The following is a 15,000-nucleotide window of genomic DNA, read 5'->3' as shown; positions in this document are numbered from 1 at the left end:
ATATATATATATATATATATATATATTCTTTTACTTGTTTCAGTCAGTTGACTGCAGCCATACTGGTGCATTGCCTTCAAGGTTTTTTAGTCAAAGGAAATGATCCCAGGTCTTATTCTTTGTAAGCTTAGTACTTATTCTATCAGTCTCCTTTGCTGAACTGCTAAGTTACATGGATGTAAACACACTAACATCAGTTGTCAAGTGACTGAACCAGAGACTACATGATTGCAAACGAAGCTTCTTAATCACACAGCTATACCTGTGCCTTTTGAAATAGAAATAGAAGAAAGCAACAAACCTAATGATAAGTCTTAAACTACACATCTGTCACATACCTAATGACTGCATTCTGAGTTTTCACTAACGCATACCTACCAATCAAACCCTCAAATTTTGTGCCATAAATTGTTTCTACTAATTAGAACTGTTAATAACTGTACTATTTTACCCCCACAAGATAATTCCTCTGTCATTTCCCACTAGCAAAAGAGGCTTATTTTCCTTACTTGTTTCTGGTTCCAAATTGTTGCTTATATTATTAGATACCCTTCAGTCATAAATGACCATGGGATTGCAGCTAGAAAGATATCCACCGAGGCACAAGTCCAGGCAAGGTTGTTTATGGAAGACCAGCAGTCACCCATGCATACTAGCCTCCCCTCTCCATGCCACTGATGTTATCCAAGAGAAAGGCAAAGGCCGATACAGCTTGGCATCAGTGATATTGCAACTCATTTCTACAGCTGAGTGAACTGGAGTAACATGAAGTAAAGTATCTTGCACAAGAACACAACATATATCCCAGTCCAGGAATCGAACTCACTACCTCATGATCATGAGCCCGACACTAACCACTGACCTTTGCACCTTCACAAGGCTTTACTTATAATATCATTTTATATTCAACACATCATAGTTAATTTGTCATGTGTTCTGTCTGTTTAATCTCTGATTATATACGTCTTTTCTGGTTGCTGTTTCATTTGTCTAACGACCAAAGTTATTTTTACAGGTTAGTAAAAAAATAAAACTGCTATTAAATTTCCCTTGCATTTTTTGTTTTTTGTTGTTGTAGGCTATTCTTAGTGGTTTCTTTATTGAGTTCCCACAAGCTATCCAGCACTGTGTTGAGTCGATTGTCTGCGCAGCTGTGGAGATTTATTGCAACATGAAATCCGACCTTCTCCCAACACCAACTAAATCACATTATCTGTTTAATCTTCGTGATTTATCAAAATGTGTGCAAGGTATGAAAGTAATATTCTTCTTTAAAATTGTCCTTATTTCTTTCTCCATTATCATATCTATAAATGAAGATAAAACGTGTAACAGCTTTTAGTGTGGGAGGAAATTGTCATCATCATCATCACCAACCTTTTAAGGTCCACTTTGTGGTCATCATCATCGTCACCAACTTTTTAAGATCCACTTTTTTATACTTGTATGGGTTATATGAAATTCATAGAGGCAGAATTTTTTTTATGGCTGGATGCCCTTCCTGTCACCCACCCCCACTTGTTTCCGATTCAGAACATAAAGAACTGGAAGAAATGCCACAGGGTAATTTTCCAATGCTCTAATGATTCCACCAATCCACTACCATAGTAATACCAGTAATAATCAATACAGTCAGGACGATGAAACACTTTGTAGAGTTTCAATTGTAAGTCCTACGAGTAGACGGGGTGCAGAGGTGATAATCAGCTTATGAATATTTAAAAATGCAATATATAATGATGGAGTCATATTATCTCCAATTTAACAGTTATAGACAATATAGAATTAGTATAGTATTTGTCTGGATTATTTCTCTGGAATGGTTGTGCGTGGTATCTAGGAAATTAATTAATTTGAAAAAGTAAGTATATATAACCAAAATTGTCAGCTAATATACTAACCTTATAAGGTGGTGAGCTAGCATAATCATTAACATGTTGGGCAATATGCTTAATGGTATTTCATCTGTCTTTATATTATGAGTTCAAATTCTGCCAAGGTTGACTTTGCCTTTCAACCCTCCAAGGTGGACAAAAGTAAGTACCAGTTGGGCACTAGGGTTGATGCAATCAACTTAAGCCCTCCCTCAAAATTGTTGGCCTTGTGCCAAAATTTGAAGTCAATATACAAGTCTTGTGATTAAGAATGGTTTATATTGTTGCTTTGATGTCCACTTTCTCGTACAAACATGGGTCAGATCGAATTAGTTGATACAAATTTCTTTTTCTACGGCTGGATGCGTTTCCCCATCACAAACTCTCATGTTTCCAATCAAGGTAAGGTAATATTTCCACATGGCTCAACATATTTTCATAGAAGATTGGAAACAAACACCGCTGCTAGTGGTTGGCACTCCATCGGTTATGACGACGAGGGTTCCAGTTGATCCGATCAACGGAACAGCCTGCTTGTGAAATTAACGTGCAAGTGGCTGAGCACTCCACAGACATCTGTACCCTTAATGTAGTTCTCGGGGGAGATTCAGCGTAACACAGAATGTGACAAGGCTGACCCTTTGAATTACAGGCACAACAGAAACAGGAAGATAGAGTGAGAGAAAGTTGTGGTGAAAGAGTACAGCAGGGTTCACCACCACCCCCTACCAGAGCTTCATGAAGCTTTAGGTGTTTTAACTCAATAAACACTCACAATGCCCGGTCTGAGAATCGAAACCACGATCCTATGACCGCGAGTCCGCTGCCCTAATCACTGGGCCATTGCACCTCCACACCGCTGCTAGTATGGCAATAGCATTTGTTTACAACTGTCATGCAATAAGGAAACACTTACACACATACACGCACACGCAGACATACACATAATGATAGGCTACTTTCAATTTCTCTCAACCAAATTCTTTCACAAGGCTTTGGTCAGCATGGGGATTTAGTAGAAGACATTTGCTGGAAGTACCATGCAGTGAGTCTGAATCCAAAACCACATGTATGTGAAAGACATTTTTATATGTAAATTGGGGACCAGTCTGGGTTTCAGCTTGCTTTCTAAAATAACTCTTTTGTTCTTTTATTCTCTTACTTGTTTCAGCCATTAGACTGTGACCATGCTGGGGCACCACCTTGAAGAATTTTTTTAATCAAATAAACTGACCCCAGTATTTATTTTTTTTCATTTTAAAACCTGGTACTTATTCTCTTGGTCTCTCTTGTCAAACTTCTAACTTATGGGGACATAAACACACCAGCACTGGTTATCAATCAGTGGTGGGGGACAGACTCACACATGAACACATATGCAGTCACCTATTTATTTTCCCTATTTGTTTAAGTCATTGGACTGCAGCCATGCTGCAGCAACACCATGAAAGGTTTTAGTTGAATGAATCGACCCTCATGCACACAAACACAAAAATATGCACTCATAGGTATATATGTATGATGGGATTCTTTCAGCTTCCGTCTACGAAATCCACTCACAAGGCTCAGATCAGCCCAGAGCTATAGCAGAATGCTCTTACCCAAGGTGCTGTGCAGTGGGACTGAATGTGGAACCATGTGGTTGGGAAACAAACTTCTTACCACATGGCCACACCTATGCCTATATTGTAAACTTTAAATCCATAATGAAGGATTATTTTCCACTCCTAAAAAACATGTAGCCATATAATAAGATGAAATTTCCATGATTGCAACTGTCAACATTTCTGGCCTCAAAAATTATCATCCAGTCAAAAGTTATAATTTTATCTTTTGGACATGATGCCATTAATCATTTTTACAGTCATTGTGAAAATTTCCAATTTTCAGCTTTGTAATTCTGTGAGAATTTGGAAGTTTTTTTTACGGTTGCAAATGTTTCAAAATTTCTGATTTTAATAATCATTTCTGGATTTATACAGTTCTATAGTTAAGATTTCTGGATTTGTCAGAAATGGTTATTTAATTAATCCACATGTAGTGGAATTCAAAAATTTTCAATATTGCTGTGATTGTAAAAAATAAAAAAAATTTAGGATTATTTTGTTGGAATTTGGACATTTTTATGATTGTAAATTCCTGACATTAGTGATCCAAATCTATTAGAGATCCTTCACATGATGAAATTCCTGATTTTCAAATATCTTGAAATGTCAAAATTTAAAGATTTCTTAGACTACAGGAATTTAAGTTTTTTATGCAGGCAAACAAGATCTATCTAATTTTAAAGATACTGAAACTCTGCTAGAGTTAATCATTTTAGATATTCTATGTTATGTAAATTGTGATGATCTCAGATATCTTTCTACTTTTGTTTCAGTTGTGGCCATGCTGGGATATTACCTTGAAGGATTTAGTCGAACTAATCAGCTCAGTGTTTAATTTTTCTAAGTCTGATATTTATTCTAACACTCCTTTTCACCAAACTGCTAAGTTATGGGGACGTAAGCAAACCAACACTGGTTGTCAAGTGGTAATGGTGGGGACAAACCCAACACAAACACAAAGACACACATGAACTCACACACACACACACACACACACACACACACACATGACAGGCTTCTACACAGTTTCCATCCACCAAATTCACTCAAGAGGAATTGATTGGCCCAGGACTACAGTAGAGAACACTTGTCCCCACAGTGGGACTGAACTACATGGTTGCAAAGTGAGATTCTTGGCATACAACCAATTTTTTATAAAATTTCCATCACCCTAATCAAAGAATTCAGGAAACTTTATGATTGCAAACTTGCTAAAATTTCTGATTATAATAATTCCTGAGCTAATCATTTCTGAACCTTTGTATAGTTGAAAATTATAGCTTCAATATTTATACTTCTCTGCATCAGTTAAGCCCAATTCTTATTAACTGTTTGGGTTCTTCATATCAGAAAACAGAGAAGCACCTTTAAACCTGGCAGGCAACTTCTCTAGTGCTGGTGGCTCGATAAAACACATTTGGTTCATATTATTTGTAAAATGCATTTAGTTCATGTTATATGAAAAGCTAGGATGTTCCACTGGATGGGCAATATCGGTGTACATGTGCCACAGAGTGTTAGTGTATTGAGAGAAAAGTTAGGCATAAGAGGAATTAGATGGAGTATGTAAGAGAGAATACTGCACTCGTTATGTCATTTGATGCATAGGGATGTAGACAGTTGCATCTAGTAGTGCCAGTCACTTAAAGTGGGTGGAACTTGTGGAAGGGGGAGACCCAGGAAGACATGGAATGAAGCATTGAAGGCTGATCTCAAGACACTGTGCCTTATGAAGGAGATGACAAAGGGCTGAGATATTTGGTGCCTTGATGTACTCAAGAAGACACAACTATCTCAGGCCAAGAGCATGAACAATACCCTCCCTTTCTCCTGACCAAACTATTACAAAAAAGAAGGAACATAACCCCAAAGTGATTTTTCTTGGTCACTTGATGTAGAAAAAATAGTAGCCAGATTCTATCAAATAACATCCTTTTATTTAAACAGAAATGACACATCAGACTGTGCCCCTAGATATTCAAGAAGTCAAAATGATCACAATAGGAATGCTTTTGGTTATAGCTCTGCTTGATTGGATCTGAACTTGGGCTAAACAACAACAACAACAGCAACAACAACAACAGCAACTATTCTTTAAAAACATTTACTTTTTTCAAAATAATTAAAAACAGAAAACTAATGTCTCTTCTGATTTGAGTCAAAATCTTAAATTCTTAATTGCAAAGTAGTTACATTTATTTGGTATGTGTTAAAAAATTAAGCCTGATCATCTAAACACTGATATTTGAAGCCATAGATGTATTAATTAGTTTTTTTTTTTAATGTCTGGTTTCCATTCTTCTCACGATGCACATGATTTCATGTATTTTGAAAACAATTGTTTTTTACTGTTGACCTATTAGAAATGTTCATAAATTTGTGTAAGTTCATTTGCTGTAAGAAAATACAAGAATCTTGACTAACCTAACTGAATTTGTAAACTTTACTAATTTTCCTTGACACAGACATCCACTACTTTCCTTTGACTCTTGTTTTTATGGGAAATATTACTGAGAAAGCCTTTGTCATTTTGCATGCATCTTAGGTTGGTCCTTTGCTGGCACTTATGTTCCTGTAGCACTTGTTCCAAACTGGTAATATACTTCCTTCTCTTATAACCCTTTCAGTCCAGAGATTTCTGAAAGTTGTCTCTGTGTTGAAAGCTCTCAGAATTAGATTATTCAGAAGACTGTTGTCAATGCCTAGAATTTCCCCCGAAATGTCATCTCCTTGTCCACAACTATTACTCTACAGAATACAAAGACTGATGTATAATTGACCACATTGCTTGAGTTGTAAGAGAACTGTGAGAATCCAGACAACATTCCAGGAGATAGACACCAGGTCGTAAAATGTTTGCACAAGCAGGATCTTTTAATCAGTGGAATGAATGCATTCCTTCCACAGGAAGTGAAAGAGTAGATGCTCCAATGACCTTCTCAGGCTCTACAATATTTTAATTTCTAAACAGAAACAATTGTGGACACAGAGTGGAGTTGCAAAGGATTCATAATTTCTCAAATTTTTTTTTGACTGAAAAAAATGACGCTGTGACCTAACTTATTGTATTTAGAATATTAATTCCGATTCTTTAATTCAAGAAATTTGGAATTGTGTAAATGTATGAATTTTAAACATACACACACATACACAGAAAATCTGCCTTTTATAGATAAGATAAATGTATTTATAGGGAAAAAATATTGAAAAACATCAATACATGTGAGAGTGATAAAGAAATGAGGATGTGCTAGAAACAAAGGCCAAATCGCCCTTAAATCAATCACTTTAACCTCTGAAAATATTAATTAAAAAATTTTTTTTATTGAAAATGCTCTTCCCATGGTTTTGAAGAGCAAAATGAAAAAAACGGCTAAAATAGGTCTGGAGTGGGTTGATGAAGGAGCAGGGTTGTAAAAAAAAGAGTTTCCAAAACATTTTTCATACAAAGATGCACCTTCAACCCCATCATTTCGAAGGTTGTGGTTTTATAAAAATAGGGAAAATCCCTGAAAAGATTTCCCCCCCAAATTTCTTTATAATCGTAATCTATGCTGTTTGAAAGGGATTTGTATAAATTTTCGTTAAAAGATACCCATCTTCCTGAAAGTTATGAGGGAAAAAGTCAGATCATGGGAATTTTCTGAAACGCCTCTCTCCACCCCCTCAGAAAAATTCTTTCTCATAAATTCCTATATACTCTGAATCCACAACATCTAAGCAGTATTTATTGAAAATTTTGTGAAAAAGTGTCCATTTTCCTGGATGTTATGAGGTAACAAAGTCAGGGGCATATACATCTGTAGTAATGCCCTTCTATTTATACAATTTTTTCATTTCATGTTTATATCATTCATTGTTTGCAATGTTTTCTCTCTCTCACACACACTGCAAAGCTTACAGATGGGCTGCTTAATTGAAATCTCTATGTTGCTTTGAGGGGAAAGTAATTCTTGACAAACTGCTTCTCCCTCTGTTGTTGGACTACTGTGATGTTTGTTTAAAAAAGAGAGATTATGAATGTGATAAAATAGTAAAAGCAATATTTACTATTATGCAAAGGAATAATTAGACGTAAAATATAAAAATTATTAGAATTGGGAATCAAATGTGAAAATATTATCAAGGGACTAGCAGAAAACTGCCTGGAGAGCAGTCATTCTGCTAGTATCACATATGGATTTTGTTCTGATACACAGTCAATAATAATCCTGCTGTTTGAGTTAGAATATCATTATGTCGACAAGCTAAAAAATCTATCAAGGTAGATTAGTCTTGAAGAATTGTTTTCACCTGCAAATTAACATTGGTTGCTATTGAAAGTAGATATTAGAAGCTACTGATTACTGTATGCAGGGTAGACTGCTTGACTTAGTATGGGCATGTAATGAAAATGGATGATGTGTATGAAACAACGTTCAATACAAACTTAATGTTGATTAAGTAAGATGTCATTGTTTCAATGTCTGCTTTTCTATGCTTGCATGGGTCAGGTGAGATGATATTAGGGAAGAGTTTTCTACAGCTGGATGTCCTTCCTGTCACCAACTGCACATGTTTTCAAGCAAAGTAATAATATCCCAGTTCTGAAAATATGGTTTGAAGTGGACTGCAAATGAACAACACTTTCATTGTTTACAAACAGTGAACATATGAAAACAGAAATGGAAACACACTCACACAAGTACACTAACACACTGACAAACACACACACACACACACACACACACACACACACATTACACTCCCACTGTGTGTGTATGTGTGTGTGTGTGAGTTTGGAGGGATATATGATCTGGGCAGATACTGCATTAACTCTCAGTTAAGTTCCAGTTAATGGCTAACCACAATAATCAGTATTTAACATCTGTGACTACAATTTGTTGTTAAGTCATTCTGTGAATTTTTCCAATTGGTAATTTTGTGTACTCTTTGCTGGCTGGTAAAAATTGTTTGGAGTATATACAATTATGTGTGTGTATATATATATATATATACACACACACACACACTTATACTGGGTGCTTGGGTTAAATTTAATGATTTTTTTTAATGTCTCCTTTTTCTAGGAACAGCTTGATGTAATGGTGAATAGTCAATAGTGTTGGAGAGCATAAAGATTAAAGTTGTAATTGAGAAAATGTTAACTGACGTGGAGAACTGAAGGCCATCTGAATATTGATGATTCATGCTGGGTGTTAAAATGCTGATATTATGATTGCTGCTCAATGCCCTTTGAACACTGTAGAGATTGCAAGACACGGCAAGAACAGCTGCAATGGCGACTATGAAGCCATAGCTGGCAGGAAGGGATACAACAAGCAGTCTTTGTCCATACACTCAAATTCACCCAACAACTGCAAGACAAGGTGATAGAAGATCTAAGCAAAGGATTCTGGGATTTGGTGATAGAAATGGTTGTTGGAATTGCCACCATGATGCTGACCCTAAATGAGGAATTTTGCTACCACATGTATAAGAGGCACAAGGGACAAATTCTGACAGCCAAGGCTAATGGAGAACTGTTTGATGAAGGTAAAGGAGCTCCTGACCAAGGTGAGGTATCCTGTTGAGTTGGGGATGACCTGGTTTTCAGATGAAAAGATTTCCTGCCTGGACCAGTTGCACAATACCCAGAACAACACAATCCATGTGATGTTCCATGTATTATGAAAACCAAGTTCCCCCAAACTGTGATGCACTTTGAGGGTGGTATCATGCTGCCATACATCTTTGAACAGGACCTTAGGCTCAATTCAGATGGCTATGTGAAGCTGCTGTAAGATTATGGTGAAACCCTGGCTGGAGAGGGTTGTTGCTGGAAGACCGTATGTGTGGCAGCAGAATTCATCTCCTTGCCATACCACCAGAAAGAGTTAGAAGTGGTTGTAAGAGAATTTCTATGACTCCACCAGGCCGTCAACCACAATTTCTGGCTTCCTAATTCCTCTGATTGTAATCCCATGGGTTACTATGTGTGGGGCGCAGTTGAGAAAAAACACCAATCACTCTGCCTACAACATTGAAGGCAGAGCTGGTGGCCAAGGTTGAGAAGGAATGCACGTGCCAGGTTCCAGAGCTGTCTTGAGGCTGTGATGGAAGCTAAGTGTGGATACTTAGAGCAAACTGTCATCTCCCAGCCATAATCTAGTTGATGTATTTTGATTTTTTTTTAAATACTTTTATTTTTGGTTGGGGTATTGTATTTTGTTTTCCTTTTATGCAAACTGTCAAATTTAGCTCAAACACTAAATCTGATGAGTTTCTTTCAGTTTTTGTTTACCAAATCCTCTCTCAAAGCTTTGGTTGGCTTGAAGCTATATCAGATCATTCTTGCCCAAGGTACCACACAGTGGGAATGAACCTTAACTCACATGGTTAAGAAGTGAACTTTCTAACCACATAATCACACCTGCTGTGTAATGAAAAATAGGAAGGGCATCTGCTTATAGAAAATCTGCCTCAATAAACTCAGTCTGACCATGCAAACTGTGGATGAGTGGATGTTAAAATGATGATGACGATGTTGTTGTTGATGATGATGACGATGTTGTTGTTGTTGATGATGATGATGATGTTGTTGTTGTCGATGATGATGATGAATATATAATAAAACAAACATGAAATTATGTAAGCAGAAAATTGAAATCAAAAGGGGGCGAGCTGGCAGAGATGTTATCATGCCGGGCGAAATGCTTAGTGGTATTTCGTCTGCCATTACGTTCTGAGTTCAAATTTCGCCGACGTCGACTTTGCCTTTCATCCTTTCGGGGTCGATAAATTAAGTACCAGTTACGCACTGGGGTCGATATAATCAACTTAATCCGTTTGTCTGTCCTTGTTTGTCCCCTCTATGTTTAGCCTCTTGTGGGCAATAAACAAATAAGAAAATTGTAATCATTCTTCCATAACCTTCTTACTGAAATAATGTTCATGACTTTTTTTCCTTCTATTTAGGTGTATTACAAGCTAATTTACAAGTAATTCATACAAAAGAACAGATTTTTAATTTGTTTTGTCATGAAGCCACCCGAATCTTTCATGACCGTCTAACTGATGACAAAGATCGCATGTACTTCCATACTATGATGGCAGATATGGCCAGCAAGCATTTTGGAGAGGTTTGTCATATCCTTTACTTGGTTCAGAAATAACTGTTTCTAACATGTAACAAGGAGGGATTATTAAAGTGTTTTCTTGTGTTTCTTTTTCCTGTTGTATCTCAACTCATCATCATAGCTTTAACCCTTTTAGCATTCAGATAACTCTGTCAGATTCAATACTTATTTATCCCCATTGTTTTTAACTAATCATATATTGTTCTATAGCTTTGAGATTTGATGATGTGATTATTCATTTTTTTTAGAATGACATTGCAGGGTAGGTGTGAAAGACTGGATCTGGACAGCTTGAACATAAAACAAATACAATGTTTGATCTGGATATAGCCACTTTAAATTCTTGTGTCGGTCAGATGTTGTCTGTTGAGGTAAATGTGGCAAGCTGGAAGAAACGTTAGCACACTGGGTGAAATGCTTAGCGGTATTTCATCTGCCGCTACGTTCTGAGTTCAAATTCCGCTGAGGTCGACTTTGCCTTTCATCCTTTCGGGGTCGATAAATTAAGTACCAGTTACACACTGGGGTCAATATAATCGACTTAACCCGTTTGTCTGTCCTTGTTTGTCCCCTCTGTGTGTAGCCCCTTGTGGGCAGTAAAGAAATAAGATGTTGTCTGTTGAGGCTCATTTTCTACAGCTGTATATTCTTCCTGTTGCCAAGCATCACCTGTTTCCAAGCAAGGTAATATTTCCCATCACCAGACTTCTTTTCATAGAAGACTTGAAGTGTGGGATGTTTATTTATAACCATCACATGATGTCAAGATATGGAGACAAAAACACACACGCATGCATGCACAAAAGTTTTTCACAGTTTCCATCTACCAAATCTACTCACAAAGTTTTGATTATTCCTGAGCTATCCCATAAGACACTCACCCAAGGTGCCATGTAAAGGGAATGAACACGAAACTACATGGCTGGGAAGCAAACTTCTCATTCACACAACTATGATTGTGTCTATTACAAACGCACATGCACACACATTACCATATCAAACACACAAGCACAAGGTGTGTGTGTGTGTTATTTTGTAGGTTAGTTACGTTTTTTGTGTAAGAGAATATATTCTCAATGTACCTGGTGTTAAAAACACTTGAAAGCAAATCATAGGCAAGTGAGACAACTCACATCAGGTCACTTTTTGGAGTGACTGACATCAATGTTTTGTTATTGTTGTGACATTTCAATGCCATATACCAAACAAGGCCTGAATATACACACACACGTGCACACAAGCATGCATGCATGCACATATATATGGTAAGAAGTTTGCTTCCCAGCCTCATCATCTCTAGTTCAATCCCACTATGTGGCATCTTGGGAAAGTGTCTTCTACTCTAACCTTGGGCAAAGCAAAGTTTTGTGTGTGGATTTGGTAGATGGAAACTGAAAGAAGCTTGTACATGCATGTGTGTGTGTGTGTGTGTGTGTGTGTGTGTGTGTGTGTGTGTGTGTTACTGTCTCCTTGATTTCATGTGATAGTTGTAACATGTCTGGGTCATGAGGAACATTACTTTGATTGGAAACTGGTGAGAGTTGGTGACAGGAAGGGCATCCAACACAAGAAAATCTAATCCACCTCAACAATTTCTGTCTGACCTATGCAAGTATGGAAAAGTGGATGTTAAAATGAAGATGAAGATGAGACATACAATACATTTAATTATTCAAAACAATAAATGCTTTGTTTATTTTCCTTCTTCAAAACATAGGAGTTTACAATAAAATGCAACTGTCAGTTCACCTAATTCCTTTTAAATGATAACATAATTGGCCTCTTCTAAAATCTAACATAGACAGTTTTTTTTTCTTTCTTACACATTACCTGTTTAAGTGACTCCACATGGTTGTTGTATCTTCTTTGGCCATTAGGTCAATGCCACTATTGATGGAACCTACTACAACTCTCAATTACATTTTCAATTTATTTAAGATGTTTACAACATTACAGTTACTCATATATATATGTATATTTATTTACACACACATACGCACATATTTGTATACACATATATTCTTTTCTACTCTAGGCACAAGGCCCGAAATTCTTGGGGAGGGGCCCAGTTGATTAGATTGACCCCAGTATGCAACTGGTACTTAATTTATTGACCCCAAAAGGTTCAAAGGCAAAGTTGACCTCGGCGGAATTTGAACTCAGAATGTAAAGACAGATGAAATACCGCTAAGCATTTCGCCCGGCATGCTAACATTTCTGCCAGCTCACCGCATTATATATACACATATATTGGTATATATATATATGTGTGTTTGTATGTATATATATTATATATATATATATATATATATATATATATATATATATATATATATATAAATACACAATATATATATATATATACATACACATGGAAGTACATCCTATTGTACCTGCGCACCCCACCATGACTGCAACCACAGGTCTCCTCCCTCGACCCTCCACCAATGACCTTCCACCAATGCCCTCAGGCCTGGCAAAAAGAGTTTGACCAAAGCACACACCAAAGCATGTACCAATGCTCCCATGTACACATGCATATACTCCTATAAGGCAGACCCCCCCCCCCACAAAATAGACTCTCTCTTACTACCCTTGCACACAAATTGTATCCCTACACACATTACACATTACATACCCATGACTCTATCTTTTACAGAAAGAAAACAGACCAACGAACACACCTATATATACCTACACCCCCCAGATAAAATTATGTATATGACAGCACTACACACATCACACACCCCATCCCATCTGGAGCACCACAATAATAATACACACTTTCCCCACTTCAAAATAACTCTTTCTGGCTTAACAGCATACTCAACCCAGGGACTTAACTCCTAACCTAATCATCTGGCCCCTTTTTTGTTTCATTATCTTTTTCATAGTAGCTGCTGACTGGTTTTGCTAATCAACCTCTGACAATAGAGAGCAGTTGCTATATTCCCTTCCATATCAGCTAACTCTGACAAGCGTGGAGTTATATAATTGGATTATTACCTAACATTCCATTGTATTCTTTATGCGAAACCAATTGGTAAGATCAGCGGTGATGGATATTTAATACTATGCTTTTCAGATAATATATATTTATGTATAGGTATATATATATCAGGTCATCCCATAAGTTTTGTCTGATTTTACCTTTTTTAAAATTGAATGAAATTTAATATTTTAGAATGTCTAATGGAATTAAAAAATATTTTTATGCATTTGTGTACATTTAAACTAATTAAATATTATTTTACAGAATAATAGAATTAAAATTTCTTTGATTAAAACCCTTTCTAACATGGAAGTATCCAAAGAGCATTTAAGGCACAAAGGAAACTTTGCAGTCAAAGCGATCTGAAACATACACTCAGTTTATAGGAAAGAATGCTTGAATGAAAGAACTTACAGAAGATGGTTTGCAAAATTCACAAGTGGAGATTTCAGCCTTGAAGATGAAGATCGAACAGGACGTCCAGTTGAGCTTGATGATAAGCTCCTTGAGGCATTACTTGAAGAAAATCCTGCATTATCAGTTGAAGAATTGGCAATAAAGCTTAGTTCAAACCATACAACTATTCATTGTCATCTTCAACAACTTGGAAAGGTTCCTAAACTTGGAAAATGAGTGCCTCATGAATTGTCCGAAAGCAACAGTGAATCCCGAGTTGACATCTGCTCTTCTATCCATTCTTGTGAACTCATTTCACCCTTTTTAGATCGACTTGTGACTGGTGATGGAAAATGGATCTTCTATTGAAATGTTAAATGTCATAAATAATGGCTTGGGAAAAGGGGAAAAGCTCAACCACAACTGAGAAGGAACTTCATGGAAAAAAGGTTCTTCTCTCTATCTGGTGGGATTGCAAAGGAGTAATTCACTTTGAATTGTTACCACCTAATGCAGCAATCAATGCTCAAGTCTACTGTCAGCAATCAGAGTGTTTGAACCATGCTTTGAAGAAAAAAAAGACCTGCTTTAGTGAATCGAAAAGGAGTGATATTTCATCAGGACAATGCACGACCTCATACTGCCAAGATCACATCACAGAAGATCGAAGAGCTTGGTTGGGAAAAAATTCCTCATCCACCTTATTCTCCCGACCTTGCTCCTTCAGACTACCATTTGTTTCGTAGTTTACAGAATCATTTGGGGGACATAACTTTCGCAAGCCAGGAGGAGGTCGAAATTGACATTTCAGAGTTCTTCGCTTTGAAACCAAAAGAGTTTTACATTGATGGGATTAAAAAGCTTGTAAATATCAGATGGAAGGAAGTATTGATAATCATTGATGATTAAATTTCAATTAAATATAACATTTGATCACTTGTTTTCTTTATTCAAAATTCGGACAGAACTTATGTGATGACCTGATATATACACATATTTTGATATGTATATAT

At 36.7% G+C, this 15,000-nt stretch overlaps 1 protein-coding gene across 1 annotated transcript in view; it reads left to right on the top strand.

Moving 5' to 3' along the window:
- LOC106867680 (dynein axonemal heavy chain 6-like) overlaps positions 1–15,000 on the top strand; it is a 367,549-nt gene that overhangs the window by 180,144 nt on the left and 172,405 nt on the right. Inside the window, exons 45-46 of the mRNA XM_089362433.1 lie at positions 1,079–1,250; positions 10,439–10,602. Of these exons, the coding sequence (XP_089218559.1) occupies positions 1,079–1,250; positions 10,439–10,602 (336 nt within the window). The remainder of the gene's footprint in view (positions 1–1,078; positions 1,251–10,438; positions 10,603–15,000) is intronic.

The sequence above is a fragment of the Octopus bimaculoides genome, chromosome 14, assembly GCF_046866305.1.
Source record: "Octopus bimaculoides isolate indiv1 chromosome 14, ASM4686630v1, whole genome shotgun sequence".
Lineage (NCBI taxonomy): Eukaryota > Metazoa > Mollusca > Cephalopoda > Octopoda > Octopodidae > Octopus > Octopus bimaculoides.
The sequence above is the reverse complement of the archived record's forward strand: the minus strand, read 5'-3'. Positions and strand labels throughout refer to the sequence as shown.